This window comes from Parus major, chromosome 4A (genome assembly GCF_001522545.3).
Source record: "Parus major isolate Abel chromosome 4A, Parus_major1.1, whole genome shotgun sequence".
In the NCBI taxonomy this organism is placed as follows: Eukaryota; Metazoa; Chordata; class Aves; order Passeriformes; family Paridae; genus Parus; species Parus major.
Window position 1 is genome coordinate 9,868,732 of NC_031772.1, and position 23,294 is coordinate 9,892,025.

General features: G+C 38.1%; 1 protein-coding gene across 8 annotated transcripts in view; it reads left to right on the plus strand.

The window, feature by feature from the left end:
• Positions 1 to 23,294, plus strand: part of GRIA3 (glutamate ionotropic receptor AMPA type subunit 3) — a 144,500-nt gene that overhangs the window by 19,361 nt on the left and 101,845 nt on the right. For all 8 annotated transcript variants that reach the window (XR_001521400.2, XM_015626434.3, XM_015626432.2 and 5 more), the window contains exon 3: positions 14,128 to 14,367. Coding sequence is in view for 7 of the 8 variants with exons in the window: in XM_015626434.3 (XP_015481920.1) it covers positions 14,128 to 14,367 (240 nt within the window). In the remaining variant the exon portion in view is untranslated. The remainder of the gene's footprint in view (positions 1 to 14,127; positions 14,368 to 23,294) is intronic.

Genomic DNA, 23,294 nt, shown 5'->3' on the forward strand with positions numbered 1-23,294 from the left:
TGTGCTTGTTAGTTCCATCACTTTGTCTTCTTTTTATTTATCCAAAAACCAGAAAACAGAAAGAACTGTATGTAAAAGTATACTGCTAAATCCATAAAAAAATTTGAGCAGTCCATGATTTTTCAATCCATGGAGGTCATAATTTAGTTTGTTTAGGTTTAGGTTTCTGTAGGTCTCAGTACTTTTTGAAATACTGGAATATACTGACAGTGCTTAACTAAAACTAGCAATAGCCTTTGTTTGCATTTCTGGCATGTTTTTGCAGACTTTTCTTGGTTTAGTGGAAAACCATAAAGGTCAGTGGCTTGCTATATGTCCATATTGCAACTTCAGGGTTCAGACCCATGATCCTAATCAAAAAGGGTCATACAAGTGCATTATTCTAATGAGAAAGATTAGAAACAAATCAGAATATTTTAAATGTGTCACATTTACTTACAGCAGATTCAATGGTGAATTTAGCCCCAGAGGCACAGAATAGCATAATAGAGGGACTTGAATGCCAGCTTTTCTTTTATAGGTGATATCTGTAGAACAGGAGGTAAGACATATTGTCTGGGCTTCTTTGGGAAGCTTGGAAGAGCTGATGAATTCATCAATCCCTTTTATGCAGCTCTTCTGGAGGATTTAAATCTTCCTGTCTTCAACTTATTAAATTATTATGAGAAAGTCATCTATTGTTATCAAATTCATTTTTCTTATGCAAGTTTCTGTGCTATTTTTGTTATAGAAAGGTATTGTCTCACTGATAATGCTGCCAGTGGGAAGAGGGCTTGGACTGGCTCGTGCAAATGGAAAATAAATTGAGAAAATCAGAGTACAAGAAGTATTCTGTGCCTATAGCTGACATTTCTTAGAAAATGAGGTCTCTTAAGCCTACTATAGTCTGGAGAGACACTACTTCACTTAGTCCATTAATCTATCTGAAAAGCTTTACTACCTGAGTTCAACAAATGAATCTATCCAAGGCCTACAAAATTTTCCAGTCAAAAAATAGTCTGTTGGCAGGACACTTTAAAAAGCTTAACCCTGCCAGGGAGTTGGTTTGAGACTCAGAGTAGGAAAATTCAGTAGCAGTAGCCCAACATCACCTCCTACAATGCATCAGTTTAATCAAATCCAAGGGCACATTATTATAGCCCTTTCTGTTGTTTGCTGCATAGGCAGTATGGAATTACATGAGATGCATTTGTGTGTGATGCAGAGAAAGAGAACTTTGCTGGTTTGGAACCTTTGTGATGAGCTGCTTTTTGCTGAAGGATGTGAATGCTTCTCTTGACTATTACACGGGTTCTAACAAGAGACAAATATTTAAATTTACTTTGAAATTGGCAGTGGAATTTTCAGGCTAAAATTCAGAATCGTTAATCTGTAAAACCTGGAAGGTATTGTGAGTTACTTTATAAGAAATTAGTAAAGCAGAAATTTAATAAATTTTTATTTGGTAGGACATGGGTACATTTAAATTAAAGTAAGGCATTATCTAAAATCTCTAACTGTAGTCACATATCAGTTCCTATTCTGTTGTGCATAGCAAGCTGATTTTTTAAAAGCTTTTCTGAAAGGCAGCTGAAAAATTAATCGAGTTCATGAAATGGTTCCTCCTATCACTGTGTCTGTGCCTGCTGTGAATAAGGGCTGCCCAGCCTCCTGAGCCTGGTCATGTCGTCCAGAGCTGGCAGTGACTCTCTCCAGTCTCATCTCTCACTAAGATTCTTCCTGTCCTTAGCACAGTTTTGTTCCATGGTTGACCTCCCAGAACAGGTGGTACTGCAAACAAGGGATAAGCAGCAGTGGGGGCAGGCCTTCAGGGTGATGATGGTCTTCTGAAAAGAGCTCATCCTGCAGCTCACTGCAGAGCCTGCAGAATGGTACTACCCTGTGGGAAATTGCCTTAAGGCAGAGAAATTTATTGCCGTCTGTCATCCAAAGAGCTGCAGTTGAGCTGTTTGGTAAATTGGATGTCAGACCTACTGTCCTAAAGATGCACACTGCCCTTTTGAGACTGTTTCCCCCAATTCTGTGCTGATTTGGGTGTTGCACAGCTGTGTTTCCAACAGTGGTAAGACTCATCTGCTTGTTCTTTGGCTGGAAAAATATCACCTAAATGGGATAATTCCTAATGATTTGTCAAAGACTGATTGAGAGTTGAAGTGTTGAACTGAGGGAAGGATCTAAAGTGCATTGCTCTTTAGAAATTCATACTTACTTTCTGCCATAAGGATTATCATTCTTGCTCCCAAAACCAGAAAAGGCTTGGATAGTGTTTCAGCAACATTGTTGTTTTGGGCTTCCCCTCCTTCATTTTCCCCCTCCCTTTACTCAGTAGTTTACTCAGTAGTTTTGCAGGATGCTTGGAATTTATTGGTGTATACAAGCAAGTTGCTAGCAGATTCAGTGATTCTTGTAAAAAGCCAGAGAGAATTTTTTTTTGATACTTCTAATAAAGTGTCAGAATATTTTCAGAAGAAAGCTAATTTTTGCTAACCATATTTCCAGTAGGGAGGAGCTGTAATGACAATAATGCAATCCAGATATTTTTTTTTTAATATTTATGGTTCTACATCCATTTATATTCATGCTGATAAGACCACAAACATGGTAAGATCACAGGAGGATTCTCACACCTAAATGATGTTTGAAAAAAGAGTTTCTAACTCATAGGAGTGAGAGAAAGCAGTCTTCTCATTTTCTGTTAACTTCCTAGTAAGTGAGAGAGAGAGGGAAGGGGAAGGAAGGGCTTTGAAGGCATGGATTTGCAGGTGTTTTACTGCTAGGAGAGATTTTACTAAGTGTTAGTAGAGAAGATATCAAGGAAGTGTGGAAGTGTAATGCTGTAAATCAGACTAAATCATCTGACAACCCCTCATACAGCTACACTGTAATGCCTCATGGAAGGGGCCCACCAGAGTGAGCACCATGGTAGTTTGAGCCTTAGCTCTGGTTCAGTGTCTTGAGCTGACACATGCTTCACTCTGTGTCTGTCCATCAAAACACTGAAGCATGTTCTTCAATTTGTGCACACAGCTTTAGGATGTGGGACATTAAGTAAAACCTTCTGTGCATGTAGAGCAAGGTTAACTCAGCTGTGGTTCTTCAGGTGTGTGTGTTCTAGAGAAAGTCAAGTGCTGCCCCACACTGCCACTGTGATGAGTACGTCTTGGATCTCTTAATCCTACAACCAAAGGGCTGCTAGTCTGGCCCTGGTATGAGACAGCTCTTGTCTGTCAGGTGAAGGTGTGGGAAGAGCCCCACTTCTCTATCAGCATCAGTCATACCCCTGCAGGCCAGTCTCATGCTGTTGCTGATGATTAATGAGATTGTTCTCTGCTTATGAATGTAGCAGCATATCATGGAGCACAAAAAATGTATGTGCACTGTGTTAACATTTCACTGTGCAGGTGGCTGAGAGCAGATTTTAAACCAGTATTTAAAGCTATGACACTGTGTCCAAACCCACTGAGATTAACAAGTAGTTCCAAACTAGGTCTGTCTCTCTTGGCCTCCCCTTCCCCCTTTGAAAGGGCAGCAATCAGTCAAGAATTAACATGAAGCAATGTGACTTTTCTTTCACAATCAGGCTTTTGCTGTACCATTTCCATCAATTTTGGCTTCCACATTATTCAGCTGTGCACCAGACAACTCTTTTGTTATGTGCCAATTAACCCAGCTTGATAAATAGTGATTATGCATAATTTATAAAGAATAATATTCTTGTTGTTCTCGGTAAATAAGCCGCTGGCTTAGCTGAGTGTACTGGTTTGTGAATTACTGTCAGATGTGATCACAAAGGTCCAGGAGGCTGGTAGGAAGAACTTTGAGGGCTAAGGCAAATAGAAATAATATCGACAAAAATAGATGAGACGATGCTTTTGTAAGGGCAGTTGGGATGCTGATGGGGTATTTCTGTAGTTTGCACTTTCAGTGTGAATATGTCTCTCAGTTCTAGTCCAGCTTTTACTGAATTCCATGTGAACTTCTCCGGTGGTACTGGTGGGTGCTTTATTGGACCCCTAAGGAGCATCTTCAAATAATTTCCTTTGCCCCTGAAGCCAGTTTTCACAGACATCCTGTTTCTGCTTCTGCATTAGCTGATCGGAAGCCTCTCAGACTGACAGCAGTGGAACACAAAGGTGAGAGTTGCATAGCCCCATGAACTTTGAGTAGAACAGGGGAGGAGATACAGAAGTGTAAAATCCAGTCCACTGGTCCAAGATGTATTTGCAGTGATAGTGCTTGCTTGGAGTACCATTGCAGAGCCTCCAGCAAAGTGTGAGGGACTGTTGCTTTGGGTAAACTGGGCTGTCTGTCAGCCAGCACCATGCTCTGCAAACATAAGAGCCAACTGGAAACCCTCCAGAGCTGGAGGCTGCTTGCACAGCTGCTGTTTTGGCATTTGCGTCCCCATTCTCCTTGAATAACCTTAACTGTGACCTTCACCTCCTGGTGAATTTTACCCAGCTCAGTGCTTCAGGTGTGTTGGCCACCTTGCCTCTTCTATCTCATCCTCTGTAATATATCCCCACAGGCCGATAAATGGCACCACCTCAGCAGATTCAGCTCATCTTTCATCACACTGCCAGAGCCTTGTTTTGATTTATTGCCTCTCACCACAGTGGCCCAGAATGAAGTCAACTTCTGAAATCACTTAGGGAAGGATCTGCTGAACAAGCATACATTTAATAATATGCCTCTGCCTTTTTACTTCCTCCACACTGAGATGTTCCAGTGATATAAGGAATCCCTTCTGATGCTGGGGTGCTGGAGATTACAGCTGCTGCTTTGTGGCTCTGAGGCACAGCATTGCCTTCAACTGCTGCTCCTTGATTCAACCCTATATTCTGCCTAACATCCTCAGCTACAAAATACTGCCCTTTTCTGATGGGTATGATTTTTTAACTCATACCACAAAGCTCTTGCTTTCCCTTAGCCTGTTCTTTAAAGTATTGTTAAGATAGATCATCTCTGAAGAAAGTAACAATAGTGAAGTGGGTACTCCCTGGTCTACCACATCTTGTTAAGTTCAGTTAAACCACTGTTTTGAGCATGTCTTTTTGTTCCAAGGCAGAGTGCTTAATGGTTTGTGGAACTCATTACTTTGAATATACTTACAGAAACATTTATGTTACTGTTTATTAGAATATGCATATTATTAGAATATATTACCTGCTTGTAAATAAATGGCTACTAGATTTTCTAGTGTGTTATAACTGGAAAATTTTTGAAAGAACAGAGGTTTTCATATTTTCCTCCCAGTAACATTTTGAGAAAAAATTATTCTGAAAATAAGAGATACACTTACAATTCAAAGTGATCAGAGTGAGCAGGCATGATGCTTGATGGTATTAAATTAAAAGCATTTCTAATGGTGCAACAGATGGAAACAAGTTATTTCACTTGAATGAGTGTTACATATTTGTGTTGCATGCACAATCTCTGCGTTTCTGCAGAGATTAGTCACGAAGCAGGAGTTAGATATTGGATGTGAAGAACACAAATGATCGTTGTTTGCTATGAATATATTTAGACTCTCTTGCAGAAAGCTTTGACAGGTCCTCTGGCTCCCTCACACAGGTGTTAGCTCATCTCCCATGGTTCATGGAAAAAGAAATGTATGGTTATGTGTATGGGATTGGCTAAAGCTTCCGCAAAGGGCAGCGCTCAGTGAACTGCTTTACATCCACTCATTAAGTCTCTAAGACTCTGTGAACCTGAGGGAGGCCTGTGCCATAAATCTTAAGCATCCAGGATGGTGGAGCTGGAATCAGGAGCAGAGTTTTGGCATTGCACATACTGCTGCTGTTGGTGAGGCACTGATTATCTTGGAGTAACTGAGCAGAGGCATCTCTTCAGCAGGGTATGAAAGGCAGATACCAATGCCTTTCCGTTCTCTCCAGCAGTGAGTTTAACTGTCTACCAAGAGAAGCTTCTTGTGCTTCTCCTGCAGGCATCTACTTTGGTGTCAAGATCGCCATAGGCAGAAAGCAGAAGAGGTCAGAAGTAACATAAGTCCACAGCATTTCAATTTGACTTCTACAGCAGTGTTACAAAGTCTTCCTTCTAAAAGCTCTTTGTTTAAAACCGCGTGGTATGTATTTAATGTCTTTCCTTTAAAATAAGTGGTTCTTGTGAGCAGCTTGTGGGAATGGTGGAATCGGGATGAAAAGTGTTCTGTTAACAGTAGATCATGAATTACCAGGATGGGTTTAAGAATAGAAAGCTTGGCTATATCTGTGGTGCCTGGTCTGAGAGCTTGATCTCCATTGTGTAAAGACACAAGCAGGATAATGTAATATTCTGATCAGTGTGTACCTAACTGTAGTCCTAAAGTATCTAACACATTTTTTAAATCTCTTTCAAAAAAAACCATTTGATTTTTATGGCACATATATATCTCCTCTCACCTTTAATCCATTTTAAGCTTAAACCCCTATTTAATTTCTTTCAAACTCCAATGGTTTATACTTCAAAATGAGTCATGATTATCTGACTCACAGCCTTCCAAAAGGAATGTACTCAGAATCAATGCTATATTTTTTTTAAAAATCAGTGTGTAACAGGGATTCCAGGTAAACAAAATCCTTTCATATTTTGGTCTTGAAAAGAGGCTGACACTTCCCGGATACTGGCTGTGTGAGGCCTGGGTTTCTTCCACCATCAGAAATGTGTCATAATTACAGAGATTCTGAATGGCAAGTGATTTTTCTTTCCTTTTTCTTTTTTTTTTAAATGAAAACCATGCATTAAAATTTGGTAGGTTTGTGGAACAAAAGACTAATTTTGTGCTTGAGTTTTAACAAGATTTTACAGGAGTAAAAATATATTTGTTGGGTTTTTTTATTCTTTGTGGCCAATAACCTGAAAATGGAGGTAGTTCGGAGTCTATGTCATCTTGAGTTTGGAAGTAGCTTGGGAGCTGAACAGAAATGAGTAGAAAATAGCAATACAAATAGCTCTGCCTGTTCCCAAGCCGCTCAGGTTAACTGCAGTACCTTCTCAGACTAGAGCAGTTTTCAAAAAGTTAAGCACAGCTTTCTCAGTAAAAGCAAGGTTATGTTCAGCCTGTCTTACAGTTTGGTACTCAAAATTGCCCTTTTTATTTGCATTTTTAACATATTAGCTAGTTTTTAAAGTACCAAAGCTTTAGTTCACATAGATACCAAATTGGCAGTTCGGGCCAGAGAGGTTTTTATTCTGGTTTGCTTTTATCTGACTGAAGCTGTGCTAGTGGACAAATCCCCTATTGTGGCATGCATGAGGCTTGGTGTTGCTGGTGTTCCCACTAGCACCGTTACAGCCGAAGTGGTCTGTTTCTGTCATTGCAAGCTGGCATTTTTCACATGCTTATAAAATTCACACAAACGTTCCAGTGTGCAGGGAAGATCCCACACACAACAAATTCATGTACATTGTTAGGGTTTTATTTGACCACGGTCATATATATAAAAGCCAAAATGTGTAAAGTTTAACAAGTTAAGTATAAATTAAGTAATTGGGCACACTGCAAGAAACCAAGGTTCTGGTGATGGGTTTGTACAACACCCAGCACCAAGGAGCTGTAATTGTGAGCAGGGTTCCAAAGTCATCTTGAAAAGCAGATAAGAAATAAAGACTTCTTTAACAGTGTGTGATAGAGTTGTGAAATGGTGACCAAAGTAATCTCGAACAGGATCTTGACCAGTGAGTGTTCAAGGATGCCTGGATCTGAACATCTATTTCAAATTGCTTTCCAGTAAATGGTTTGTAAAATATGAATGGATTAATCCTTATGCCTTTCATTTGCAATTTAATAATATCCCCCTCCTGCTGCCTGAACATGCTGTTTTTATTTTATTTGCTCTCCTAAAAAGAAATGCAAACTGAAGTGTGTATATTTGAAGAAGACGTTAGGTAGAATGAAGCAAGCCAAGTAGTTAAAAAGAACTAGATAAAACATTGCAATTTCATAATTGAGAAAACTGATGCCATAAGTGGAGTAACGAGTAAATTAAGGCTTTATTTTGTGCTCTGCTGTGAGGTTTTGGGTTGGGTATTTCTGTTTTCAGAGGAAATTTTTTTTTGTGAGAGCATATCATTTTATATGTAGGATGAGAACTCATATTAAAGCCAATATCTCAAGATTTGTATCCAATTTCAAGCAGTAGCTTCCTTGGTTCCCTCCTGCCCTCAGGAATTTTCACTGTTAACTATTCCAGGAATAGCTGCTTTTCTCACCTGAATTTTAAAAAATATTTTCTTCATGACAGAATTCAGTATCTTAATTAAAATGTAAAAGATGGTTTTATTTGCCATAGGTAAATGCAGTTCACTTCATTTAAAATTTTTAATATGATGGGCTTGGGCTTTAAAGGAAGCTCTCAAGACTGATTGCCTGGAGCCCCCTGAAAGTAGCTCGTTCTGCATTCAAGGGCGCTGCTGTGCTGATCTCCTCAATGCTCAAGGTAGAGAGAGTTGTTGCTTTTCATTCTGTGTATTAAAATGAAAACAAAAGAAAGCAGTAGAGGCATTGTCTGGCTCTCTAAGAGTAAGTCTATATTCTTACTTTAAGAGGTAATGTTAATGGTAACCCTTGCTTTATTACAACAAGGAGGTCAGGATGGAGCCCTAGAAAATGGCAACTGCTCTGAGATAGGCTGTGTATTATTCCATTATAAAGTAGTCCCATTAGTCTGTTGGCTGAAGCTGGCAGTGAGAGTTGTCTGGAATCCAAGACAATTGGCAGAAGAAAGTGGAGGGAATAAAATTATTTCACAGCTGAGGAAAACTCAGAACACAAAACTGAGGAACTGGTATGAGCAACACGTGATGTCAGCTGAGATGTTGCTTCTACTGTGCTTTCCCTCCCAGAGAGCTGTGGGAGAATCACTGAAACAGTTGACAGTGCCCCTCTGACACAGGGTAAATTTTTCAGACCTACTTTATAAGAAATTGATATGGACAAAGGAGAAATTACTTGCTCATAAAAGGAGTAATGAAAGAGGAATAGTGTCTGAGGTATTGTAACCTCCAACCCCTGACTCCAAAACTACTGGGCTATTGTGTCCAGGGCAGAAGTGCACTGGATGCCAGACCTGGGAGGATCCTGATGACTTTTACAATTCAGTCATTAATGACATCATCCAATGGTAGACCACGTATTACAATCTACCATTAACATATCTCTTTTGTTAGCTTTATACATCTTTTCCTGAAACAAGCAAAATCCAAACCTAGTTGTTCCTGGTAACGCTTCAGTTGTTTATAGTAAGAACTGGAAGTAAAAAAAAAAAGTGTCAGAGAAGTTTTGACTTTAGCTTCTAGGCAATAGACAGTAGAAACGTCAGGTCTTATACAACCTTGTTGTGTCAGGAATACTCACAGTCACTAAAACATAGAGAAACTAAATACCATTAGAAAGCAAAAATAAATTTTAAAAAGGCATAAAATGTCTAATAACTTGTGTGAAGTGGGGTGTCTTCTGAGATTCTGGCCTGCAGCCTTCCTGGGATTTAAGTGCAAAAAACAACTTATCTGGTTAATCTTAGCAAGTTTCAGTGGTGGGCTTGGTTTGACTGGAGGGAAGATGGAAATGCAAGTAAAACAGACGTCTGCGTTCATTGGGTTACACTGATGCTTAGGATGGCTCAGCTGCTATTCAGTATGGGATCTAAGATTTCTATTTATTTAGCTTCAGTAGTTGCATTTTTGGCTGCTTGGTTTTGGGGTTTGGGTTTTTTTGGGTTTGGGTTTTTTGATTGGTTTGGTTTGGGGTTTTTGGTTTTGTTTGGGTTTGGGGTTTTTGGTTTGTTGGTGGGGTTTTTTTGTTTTTGGTTTATTTTTTTAAGTGAACTCTGCTTACCACTGTTATCACTCTGCCTCTGAGTATTTCCCTTCCTTGGCAGGAAACACCAGTCTGTCATGACCTGAAAGTTTCTTATCTTCTCTTGACATGTTTGAGAATCACAGACTTCTGTCATACCATCACTTTCTCTCCTGGACACAATGGCATGTGGCAGCTCACTCTGAGAACAAGTCCAGTGTTAAATCTCCATTAATAAGTACTTACCTTGCACCTAATGCCAAAATAATGGCTTGTCCAACGGGAGATCATGATAACTGCTGCTCAGGACCTCTCTCCCTTGTTTGTGGGCATTGAAACTTTTTCAGATCAGGTTATAAATCACAACTTGGTTATGTGCTGTCCTTGGAAACAGATGTGCATCCGCATAATTAAAAGTAGTTTCATAGCTCAGCAAAAAAAATTGCTTTTTTTTTTTGAGGAATAAGGTTGAACTAGGACTTGTCCAAATAATCTCTTTAACAGCCAAAGTATGTGTTTGACCATCTGTATTTTTCAAATCGGAAAGTGAAAGCTCATAAATCAACAGTGGTTAATTAAGGAAAAATACCAAAATTCTTAGTCAAACATGAAGATTGTTGTGATTGTCAGTAGAAAGTAGTTTGTAAAAAGAGCTTAAGGCTAAGGCTTAGTTAACATTTTTAAAATTTTTCTTATGGCTCAGTGATGTTAGAATAATAGTGTAATTAAAATGAATGTAATTACACATTTGTTTTTTGGAAAACAAGCAACAATATGACTGTGGGTTCATGGATATTCTATAGGTTTGTCCAGTCACAGAGGAGATTATGTCACAAACTGTGTGGAAGACCTAATGCTACAAAATTTTAACAAAACTGTGAGTTCAAAAATGAAAATGAACATTGAGGACCAAGATAATTTGCCTTTTAGTTTTTCCTTATAAAAACAAAGGTTTATTTGTCTTTTAAATAGGCTGGTAAAACTGAATTGGCATCCTACAGTGAATGCAGAATAGATAGTTAGGAATAATAAGCTACTAATAGAAGATAATCTATCAAAGAGTTAATCTTCAAAATCTGCTGTGAATACAAACCTGAACCAGGAGCAATAGGAGTGGGCAGGTAGTTGCATTTGTTAGAAGATATTTTTGGTGATCATCCAGTAGGAAAAATAGTTGGAAATACTCAGAGGACCAAATCAGAGCTCTCACCTCCATGCAAGCAGCAGCTCCATGTTGGGTCTGATACTTGGAGAAGGTCCTGCTTAGTCAGGTTGTTCACAGACTGTTTTTTTCTCAGATTACTCACCAATTGAGGATGGGCCCTTTGCATAAATGAGCACAATCTGGTATGAAAATATACTTTAGTTCAGTTGAGTCATAGTTCAGAAGTATTCCTGAGTCTTACACCTGATAAAAAAAATGGGTGAATCCAGTTTGAAATATCCCCAGTTTTTAGGAACAGGAGATCTTTGAAATTATATTAGTTTATGTTGCAAGAAGGGATGATTCCTAGAATTCTTGCTTTTCCCTGCAGTACAGAATCTACATAAAAACTATATCATTAATATATATGTAAAAGAAGCTTGATGTATGAGGTACAGGCTCGGTGTATGTGAAGACACTCAGCTCCAGTAATCCCACTTCACTGAGTATTCCCATGGAATTAGAGGGTTTATGCACCATTTAAATGATTTGGAGACTGCCAAACTTTCTAATGTAAGTTTTGTTTTTCCCTTTTTTCCACCTGTAAATTAATGGTCTTTATTTGTTACTTCAGCAAATAATTTTTTATGGTAGCTTTTCTGCTTTATATCCTGCTGGTATATAGTTTAACAAAATGCTTTTTAAACAATATATTTAATTCCTCATTCATGCCTCTGGGAATAAATTCTTACTGTATTATAACTTATTTTATATATTTTATTTTATGTGGTTGAGAACCTCTGCAAACTTTCCTTTCAGAAATTACCACCTCTTATTTCCTTTCTGTGTCTCCCCAGCTGTTATTTGCTGCTGGTATCCACAGCTGGTCATGTCCTGTTACAGTGGCTTAAATAGTTAAAGAAATTCCTTAACAATATTTCTAGTTTTTGCATCTAGAGCTCCAGGAAGAAAATAAAATTTTCACACCTGACTGCTGATTTTAGATGTTCTCCATGATGCTGTGTCAATGAGCTGATATTTAAGATTACTTCAACAGTTTTTAGTGATCCTGAATAGTAGCATTTATGGTAGAAAATGTGATGGTATTTCAGAAGGAACAAGACTGTACATTTCTGTGTAGAAGCCACGTCTTCCTTGTTAGTAATTACTTTGCTTTTTGCAAAGTTAAATATGCAGTGTTTTGCAAAACTGTTTAATGGATGCCTTGGTTTAGAGACAAATTTTAGGAGAAAAAGCTCTGGAATTAGTCTTTCCTCTAAAGAGAAGGGAGTTTTCCAGCCAGAGAAATGAATACCAGTGGGTGAAAGAGAAAAAAACCCTAATTGTTTATTAACCGAAAAAAGGGTGCACGCAGGTGCAGAAAAGGATTGAAAATGCTTGATATTGAAAATTCAAAACATTAACCCCCACCAGGCCTGTGTGGCCAGGGGGTGAGGATGGCAGCTGCCCCATTTGTCTCAGGGAAGGGAAGGCACAGAGTTCACGAAGCCCCTCGAGCAGAATAGATGGGAAACTTTCTGGTGTTGGGCTTCTCACAGCAGGCAAAGCTGGTGGGTTTTGGTGTCCTTTCTTTTGCTGGCTTGGTCTTTCCTGGGGCCCAGACTGTCCAGTGCAGCTCCCACAGGCTCCTGAGAGTGGAGGAGAAAAAACCAAAAAACAATCTGAAACAGCTCAAGGAAAAAAAACAACAAACAAACAAACAAAAACCCCAAACAAACCTGAAGGATCTCTGCTGGAGTCCAGAGAAAAAGGAAGAAGGTGGGGAAAGAAAAAAAAGCAGCTTCTTGTCTAAGCAAGCAAAAACTAATCCAACAGAACAGTGTAGCATCCCAGTCCATGGTGCACAGCACATGCCATAAAGAGAGTTCTGAGCAGAGCAGCCCATGCCTGGGGTTCCCAGGCTGGTTCATATTAAATCTACAGCAGCCATTTCTGGGCATAAAGCAAATGACTAGGGAATAGAGTATCACCATAAAATCACCCCAAGACAATGGAGCTGGTTGTAAATTGTTTTTAGATCCAGTTCTCGACAGTGAAATTGTTAATGCTAATGAATGAACATTTTTCTGGGAAATTTTTTTCATTACAAGTGGGTCTTGCTTATCCCTGTTCAGCAGTGGTACAATTAGAAGTGCTGCTGTGCTGTATTGTATTGCATTTGCACAATCTTTTTATAATCCAGAGCCCCAGCCCCTCACACATCAGACTCCCTCCATGGAAAGAGCCCATGGTCACAAGAATTTTGCACTTTTCCTACAGAGCTGAACAATAAAGAATTTTTTTTTCCTGCAATGCCCATGAAGCTGGCCATGTTTGCAAATTGAAATACTTTCATTTCTGTCCAAAATGGTCTTTTTTCAATCTCTATAAAGGATGGGAAATAATGAAGGGTTTCCCCAGATAAGTACATGTAAAAAAAATCATATTTGTCTGCATTTTGATTTTTTTCTGGTATAGGGTGAGTTCCTCAAGACAGGAGAATGGTTAATGACTAAGAGCCTTCAATTTAAGGGGTATAAGCTTTAGTCCAATGATGCAACAATATGTGATCCTCATTTGTGCTGTCATATAATAAGTCATAGACTTTCCAAATTGTTTCTGAAAGATTTTAACACTCTGTTAAGAAGCCACCATAATTTCTTACTGAAAAGGACCACACAGAGATTTCAGAATTGTGGACTATAAAGGAATAAACCACACAGATTTCTTAAAATCAGATCTGAATCAAAGTTTAGATACCAGGAAAAAATACACCTTAACATTGTGACCTTTAGGCAGGCCTGATATTTGTCATGTAGCTCCTCACAGAGCTCTCAAGATATTACTTAAGGAAGGAAAGGTATTTTACAGACAGGTAATGTAATCCCATGTTAATTTTTAAAGAATAAAGAGAGATTAGTGGATTGTAGAAACACAGGACAAAACACAACCAAAAATAAATGTGTTCAGGCCGGTTTAAGTGCTACAGAGTTGATTCAGTTTAGTGCTACACTGAAATTAGTATTTAAGAGAAATTATATTTTCTCATCAATTCACTCAATCTGCTGCATCATACAGAATAGTTTCAGGAATGGTTAGAAGGCTTACCTCAGACAGTAACTTTGAAAAGTTTGTTTGTACTCATTATATTTCAGATTTTAACACCCTTGTCTGTCTTTTTTAGTCTGTTCACAGTTTTCCAGGGGAGTTTATGCCATCTTTGGATTCTATGACCAGATGTCAATGAACACCCTGACATCATTCTGTGGAGCCCTTCATACGTCCTTCATCACACCGAGCTTCCCAACAGATGCAGATGTGCAGTTTGTCATCCAGATGCGGCCAGCATTAAAAGGAGCCATCTTGAGTCTCTTGACTTACTATAAGTGGGAAAAGTTTGTGTACCTCTATGACACAGAACGGGGTAAGCATTATCATTTGAACTGATTTTCTGTTTCATAGCTTGCTCTAAGTACTACCAGCATCAGCATGTGCAGCCCAGTTTTCTTCTGGATTTAGACAGAACATTCTAATGGTCCTAGAAAACAAGTTTGTTCTGAAAAAAACAAAATTAATGGATGAGTAACTAGGAGGCATCTTCATGTTACTGATAATTTTTAAAGAGATTGTCTGAGAATAGTGTTAGCAGTGTATTAAATTTGGCATGCCTGGTTCCCACGGAACTGCAGACTCCACACTTGTCAGGGTGTTTGAGTCCTTGCAAAATAAATAAGGTCAATACTGTGAAATAGGCTGATAAGCAGGACCTTCCACTGTGCATGACATGGCAAATCCCACACCACTTTACATAAATGCACATTTTTCCTGTCACTGGACAAAGGTAATCCATGCTAAGGTATGCTCTAGAGGTGTCTAAGCATTAATAATGGTCTAAGGAAATAGTGTGGAGTGTCTGGAGTCAAAAAGGTGGGGAAAGAATAAAAGCTTCTTGCCTAAGCAAGCAAAAACTATTCCAGCAACAGGAACAATGTAACTCGGCTGTGCTGGGCTGGAGAAAAGATGCTCTAGATGTCTCACATTCCAGAGACAAACTGAGATGCCAAGAATGACCAGAGTTATGTTTAACAAAGTGGAAACATATTAAAACCAGTGTTTTCACACTTAAGCCAATTGTTAACTACTAATAAGCAGCAAATGTAGGAAATACTATCAAAAAGAGATCTAGACATCAGAAACCATTTTCTGTGAGGAATCTTTCAGCTGCCACTTGCTCTGAGTGTATTGAATTTGCTGAATTTGCTATGTTACAGATTTCACCTGGGTAGCATTTTTTGTATCAAATAGATGTGCCACCACCCTTCTTACCACCTCTATGATTTGCAACTTCAAAAAATTTTTCAGATCAAAGGAATCTCAATAGAGACAAAGAAGCTTAGATTCTCTTCCTGGTTTCCATGACAAAATTTCCTTAGGCTACTACATATTTTTAAGGATCAAGTCTTCAGTGGGTGTGCTTTTCACACTGAAGAATAGTAGCATCACCTAAATAAGAACTCAACTAAAACTTAAAAAATCATATATTGAAAGAAAGTAATTTTCAGTCTGATTTAGATGAATGCCAAGGGTTTCAAATTTTCTGAGTGATTTGGAGGTGTTAAATATTTCTAGCACTGAAAAACACTAGCTGTGAGACTAATTGGAAAATATGGAGAAGTTAAAATGCCATTATTTCTTAAATCTTGTAAAATCACTACATCTGTTTTTCTGGCTTAGTCCACTTTTAAATGAAAGTTCCTGTGAATAAGTCGTCTGTCTGAGTAAGAAAGGCTTATTTGATGTGGCCAAATACAATAAACTTACAGTGTGTGATGAAGTAAAATGCCATTTGTTCCAGGATGATGAAACTTACCATGATTAAGGCTAATAAAGTTTTCTTTGTAAAGAGTTTCACCAGTCATTCAAGAAACTTGGCATTTTGGAAAAATCATCCAAAACAATAAGTTTCACTGGAACTCATCTAGATGATATGACTAATTAAGATAATAATGGGAGTCAGGAGGAAGGGAAACTTGCAGCCTAAAACTTGCATTTATTTGCAGTTCTCAGTGTGTATGATCTTTAGGTAGACACAGTCTGAGGTTATTATGATAGCTAATCACTTTGGAACACTTTACTCATAATCTTACAATCACTAACCAAAATCCTGTTGTGAACCTCCAGCATCTCACAGTGGTGTTATGTTGGCCCTGTGTTGTGTCAGCCATTCTGACTGTCAGAGTGACAAATCTGAATGAGATGACAGTTGAAGGTCACTGTAGGATTATAAAATGCAGCACAGGATGAGAAAATCAAGGACAGCTGTGTCTTTAGGGTGGAAGAAGCATCAGTACATATAGGTAGCTTGATGATGGGCTTGAAGTTGTTTGGGACAAACTTACAGCATCTTAAATGCTCTTCGTAGTTGCTGCTGTTTGGTAACATATCCACTACTTGATAAAATGGGAAAAAATTAACAGTTTTATTAGCCTTACTTACTCCTATTTCAGTTTGCTTAATGGAAGCTTGGTATCCATCCTATCAAGAGTTTTAATTCTTTTAGTATTATAATAAATTGAGAAGTTTACTATGGGAGAGGTGCAGGACAATCATGTACTGAGAAATGAAGGTTAGATTCCTTTGTTGAGGAGTGGTAATCATGTGTAACTGTACCTGAAACATTTGACAGTTCCCATAAGCTCACCAATTTCTTGTGATAGGCCTTTAAATACCAAAAAAATCCCCAAAAGTTTGGGCAGCAATAATGGAGAATGACTGCTTCTGCTATGTAGTGAATAGACTGTCCATGTTCTTTTGCTAAGAAATGCAAACACTAGAGCTGTCCAAATTTTTAATAATTCCTGTCTTAAATACTTAACTGTTTGGGGCACAAACACTGTAGAAAGAATGTATTGAAGAATTGTCAGTTCCTGAGATAAAGTATAATTTAAATAGTGCCATTATAGGAATATTATAATCTCACTGAGAATCTGAGAAATCACTAAATATTAGACTTCCTTATGTTCAGTATTATTTGTGGACTGAATTGATGTTGCAAGTAGCTTTACCATAATCTGCTGAAGTGAAACACCACCTTCATATATGCATGTATTAAACCTTGCATATACTATTAATACCACAGCAAATTACACATGCCATACAAAACTGAGTAAACCTTCTTGTGGTTTTATTAAACTCTTTTGGTTTAAGCTTAGGAAAATGCAGTTTTGTAAAATTGTTTTCCTTTTGTTCTTTGCCATCAAGTTGTATAATCGTATAGTTTCCTCCTCAGTGATATTATGTACAATACTGTGATGTTTGGCTCCTGCAATGAAGAGGAAAGATAAATTTCAAACAATGGAATAAAATTAAGATGTGTGATTACATTGATAGGTGATGAAGCTTTTAATCAGTTGAGTTAGTGTGTACATTGTATATACTTACATTCTTAAGTATAAAATATTTTCTGTTGCTTTGCAATGACTGCTGCAGTGCTCTCAAATGTATATTTATGTGAACGTGTAAAATTCAGTTTCTTAAAGAACTGTTAAAGCACACAGGAAAAAGAAAGGTGAGATTCATTAATTTCACTGGCAAGAATTATGTCTATCATTGTTAATTTCAGTTGATAAACTTATCCTTCTATCAAGAAACAGAAATTTAAGAGAAATACCAAATCACATTTCTCTTCTAGTAACAGCAGGAAAAAAAACAAAACATGCTTTGCAGAGAGCAATGAAGCCTAAAGAAAAGGCTGCTAAGGGAAGAAAGGACAATAAGTGGTGTATAGAAGAAATAATCATATGTTCACTCCATGCCACATACTTTTATCTCATGAGAAAGGGAAAGGCAAGGTTGATTCCTGTTTGTATTAACTCACATCAATAAGTTTACACTGTTGGTTGCTGTGATGCATGCAAAATATCTGATTAATTGTATGGTGCTAACTGCCTCAGTAGGCTTCTCTGCAATAGGACTAAGACTAATTAATATTATGTCAGGATTAGATGAGGTGAGGTTACATACAAAAAAAGCTATTAAGAATTTGGGTAGCACTTGCCAGGAAAGTCACCTTTTGTATCTCATGCTGAGGATTATGTTTCATCCAAACCTTCAGGTTTACTTTCAGTCTTTAGCTTTGTTTCTTCTCTTGGTTTACTTTTAATCAGATGTTATTCCACTAAATTCAGTGAACTGAAGGAACACAGGTGTGAATGTGTGCAAAGGTAAACTTGTGGGTTTCATAATCATCTTACTGTTGCTTGAAAGTGTGAAATATTTAATTATAAAAATGGTATAGTGAAATACAATAGTGAAGCTTTTGTTTATTTAAATTTTCATAATGTTAAGTAATATTTTGGTTTAATTTTGCCAGAGAAACACAGTCTTGTACAGATTGTTTGCTTTCCATCTGTCAATGTAACACAGGCATTTTTTCCTAAGTTCTTTTGATTTGTCTTACCTACTGTGCACAAAGACACTGATTTCTGTCAGGCAGACCATTTAAACAAAATCACACCAAGTAATTTCTGTGATTTGCATCAAGTCTTCATCTTCTTCAGGTCATAGGAGTCATCACAAGACAGAAGAGTGCCCAGCTGTGTTTGTGTAATGCATTCATACTCATTGGCAGTTCAGTCTAGACAGAGGTATAGAGACATCACAGTTTTTTCATGGCATTGTAACCAAACTCCTCACTAAATCTGAAGTTGTCATTTGGTCTTGATTTAGTCTATGAGGAGGTATTTAGCAAGACCTAACGTCAAGGTAAAAAAGCCTTAATAAATATGGTCATTGTTGGGTATTCTTTTCTTTCTCACTGGCTAGCAGTGAAAGGCTGATGAAGGCTGAGGCAGGGAAGTGTTAATCTAATGCTTCAAGTTTTTTAGCTAAGGAGAGTTAAAAATGTCTGGTTTAAAAGCAATTACATCTTTAATCTTTACTGCTACCAAAAGACAAACATTTGACCTGAATGTAATAGATAGATAAGGATGAAGAAGGCCTCAAAATATGGGTTCAGAAAATATGACAAGTTCTATTTCTTCTAAATATAAAACCTCCTGGTACTCTGTTGCATAAAGAAATGCCAGGTGAAAAGAGTGGGGAGGACAAAAAAGGTGCAACAGGAAGTTTTCGAAGATCATGTATAAGGCATCAAATTGCCTTAAAATAGTTTCAGTACAAGGCAGTGAAGTCTGATTCCCTGCTTCTGTTGAAGACAAAGTACAACTCTGTTGAGTTGTGCTTTTACAAAATGAGGTTACTTATCTATTGCTATCAAAGGACAAGACACTTCTGTACTGCTTCCCTGGAGAATGAGAGACTGGAGCTGATAAAAGAAGTGGTATGTAGAACCAGGCTCATTATAGCTTCCACAAAACTAAATTGATAAATTTTTATTTTTTTTTAATTAAGAGTTGCACTGAAAGTTACTTATATGTAGAATGTAATTTTTTTATTTTTTTTTTTTCAAAACATGGGGTAGGATTAATTTTTATGGAATCTAAAAGGACTGTGCTTTAGTACTTGGTGGATTCCTAAGGATTTTAGAATGTTGGGTTCAGGTAGTCTGACTCTCTCCTGAACACAGCAATGAAAAATATGAACTAGGAGAGTGACTGACTCCTGTTCATAAGCACCTTCCATCAGTAGAGACGTACAAGAGAACTCCTTCCACATAGCTCCTTTCTTAGACTCTGTGTTACCTTCCTGCATGTCAGGAAGTCTTATTTTATTATGAAGATCATTCTTCAATGAAGAGGAAAATAAAAACAGTCATAGCAGCTACACTAGCACTAGTAAACCCTGAATTCAGCACCTGCTTTCAGTCAAATGTCAAAAGAATCAATAGCTGAGCTGTTCATTAACCTGTTTATTCTTCAGAGCAGGGAAGTTTTCCCACTAGCTGAAAAACTGCTCTGAATCCATACATAAAGAAAAAAGGAATTAACGCTGGCTTACAGTTTTTGCAGAATTAAACATGGGCTTGGTCCATTTTAAAATTATAATTCTTGTTTGCTAGTATGTTTATATCTGCTTAAATCTTCTCAGTTGCACCTGTGAGATTGATGCCTTGAGTTTTGCTTACACTTTACATCCTTACAAAAGGATGAAAGATTTCAAACTTTTGACATTTTCTTCTGTAAATGTCAGTCTGTGGTGAAGAATAAAGCAACATACAAAGCTTGTTTGGGAGCCTATAAAATACCGAAAGTGACCAAAAAAGGGTTACTGCAAACTTGGATTCTTCTGAGTTTTTGGCTCTTTGCAGGAGTGTTTTGGGCAGCCGTCCAGGATCATGTGGGTTACATGCAGACAGCATCAATTGCTGGCATTTAGATTGCTGTGTAGATAAACCGTCTCATTCTCCTTTCCCACTTCTTTATATAGTAGGAAGTGCACAGTAGGGAGTCAAATCCTGGCAAGACCTCTTGTGTCACAGGACCAGGTGTCACAGGTCTCTACATTTTAAGATTTGTGTGCCCCAGTAACTGCCATGCAGAAATTTTCTTCTAGGTCAAGAACAACTTGCAGTATGGCCACAAAATGGGGCATCTTCTGCATGGCTTTGCTTGAAAGGATGTGGTGTAGTTTCAGGTTTTCATGCTCTGTTACAGCAGAGTACACATACAGTGTAAAGATCCTTATGATGGAATTATTACTATGATGATCCATTATTTAGATTTAAAGAACTTTAAATTCTTCAGATTTAAAGAATCATACTTCATGTATGATCATGTATGATATCCTACATGCAATAGGAAGAAGATCTGTTTCTTTCACTATCAGCCTTTTGGGTATGAGTGATTTTACCATTTTATAATTTGTATTTATATAGGGTTGAAAGTCATAGATACTGCTTAGAGATATTTGTATAAAATAAAAATAATTTAGTAATAAGTAATTTAACCTCACAAGGAAGCAAATCTTAACATACTTATTTAGGGTACATTGTTTCATTGCTTTCAACAGCATAATCTGTGAACCAAAGCTCTATTCAGGAAACAAGCCAGGACCTTAACTGAAATATTTCAGGATTACTTTACTGTTTGATTTTACTGCCTAAATATGTTCAGGAATAATCTGAGTCTGAACAGTTAAAACTAGCCTTTGATGATCACTTCCCATTTATTTCTTCTGAAATCTCTGACTCTCATACCGACTCCTTTTATCTTGGTCTCTGTGGAACACAGATACAGAAGAAAGCTCTTTCACTGATCCTTGCCCAAACAAACATTGAGACCCTGTGTGGGAGAATGGATGTTGGCCGGTTTTTAGGTGGACTGAGAGCCTTAAGCATTTTTCTCCTGATCTTTCCCATTAGCTGCTATTTGTTTAGCTTACCCCTGGTAATCACTTAAACCGTTTTTCTAGCTTATGAACAAGAGGAATGAATCAACTTTGAAAGTCATCCAGCATGAGATGTATCATGCTGGCAAGATGCAGCTTCAGACCAACAACACAGAGTTCATGGGGGTATTCTGTATGGCAGCTTTGTGCCTCTTTACAACAGTTGTGTACACACAGTGGGTGCAGTGTGGTGTTGAGATGCCCGGGCCCAATGCCTGAGCATCCCTTGAAGCTGCTGGAACTCTTGTCAGCAGTGTTGTCCAACAAGCACATGTACATTACATTTGTGTCCTGCTCATGGAGCCTCAGAGAATAAGGAAGTGTGTCAGCCCATTGATAAAGACAAGGGTATTATGGTATCCTCGTATCCACATTTACACTGAGTGGGAATCCAGTTGAAGTTGAGAAAGTGTGAGAATCTGTCTTGACCTTACATGAAATCAGATCATAAACCTGAGTCAGAACATTCTGGATACAGAGTAGGAATGGGAAGGTTCAGGATAAATGATGTCTGGAAGTCTAAAGTAGGATGTGTCCATCCCTGTGGTCCTAACGAAAGCAACCAGAACCCTCAGTATCATGAGCTGAGGCCCTGAATATCTTTTGTAGTTAACAGGAAAACCAGCACTATTGCTACTCACCAACGCCTTGCAGAGATAAGGCTGCAAATTATTGTATTTCTAAACTGTGTTGGGTAAATGCATGCCTTTAAATATTTATCTTTTTATAAATATGCATGCTTTATCAACTTTTGGTGGAGCCGTAACATTTAATTTTTGCATTGTGTGCACAAGTAATTTAAGTGGCAGATGCTTTTGTTCTCGGTTGATTTTATGTCTGCAACAGCAAGGCTTAAATGGTCAGAATCTTGCTTTTCCAGATTTCCTGAAACAAAGCTAGTTTCAAGTTTCCAAGTGGAGGGGGAGGGGGAAGGGGCTGAAAAGATACATGAGAAGCATTGTTGACCCTTTTGCTCTGAGGCAAAGGCAGGGACTTGACACAAAGCCAAGCCTTAGAGGTAATGGACAGGCTTTGCTTGGAACCAGAGGAGACAAGGTGGAATTTGTGGATCCTGGAAAGGAGATAGGACTTTTTAGACTAGAAAGGAAGTCTGTAGGAAAAAAAAAAACCTGTATGCAAAAGACTGAGGGTAAATATTTATTAAACCCATTTATTTAGTCCATCTCATCCAACAGATCTAGGAGTGTCAGAAAGTTATTTTTCTTGAGTTTATTATTTTGCATCTCCATATGCAGCACAGCTTTAAAAGTCTTTGATGTCTTTGGCATATGGATGCTATGGATGCTCCAAGAAAGGCAGGCTGGCTTCACCTGGGGACTTGGACTGATTCTGTCCATGGAAGTAAACTGTCTCGGTGACTTAATATCTGCATAAGGGGGCTGGTACTCCCAGTGGGACTAAAGAAAGCAGCACTATTTAATACAAAATCAAGATGAAGACATTTTCAAGTATGTACCAAAAAGAGATGTGCAACATTGCATTAGTATGTGAACTTAACTACTTCAGTGCAGTAACATGTTCTGGTTATCATAATTTTTTCAAAGGAAGGACATTTTGACACCTTGTTCCTTAGTGCAGTTAAGGTGGCAGTTATTTAGCATGTTAGTATTCTTACAAGTTTGCAAATGTCATCACCTTTCACTGGATCTTGACTGTGTGTTTGCTCTTCCTGTGCATCTTTCTTCACTTAGAAAGCTAGTTCTTTCTTAGCCTGAGTGACAACTGTTACTGGTGGCCTGTGGTCTTTATGGAAGAAGGGCTGTTTCTTATTCACAATGAGGGAATAGGTTCCCAGCATACACTGTGAGAGACTACACACTTCTTTGAGCTTGATGTGGTGATGAGAAGATGGTTTTCAGCCCAGGCACATGAACCATTCACTGGGTGAAGAACTTCTGTGAAATAAGCACAGGCTGTTGTAGCTTAATAAAACTGCTATAATAGTTGGAAATAGTAAAAAACACCAAACACAAAGGAGATTTC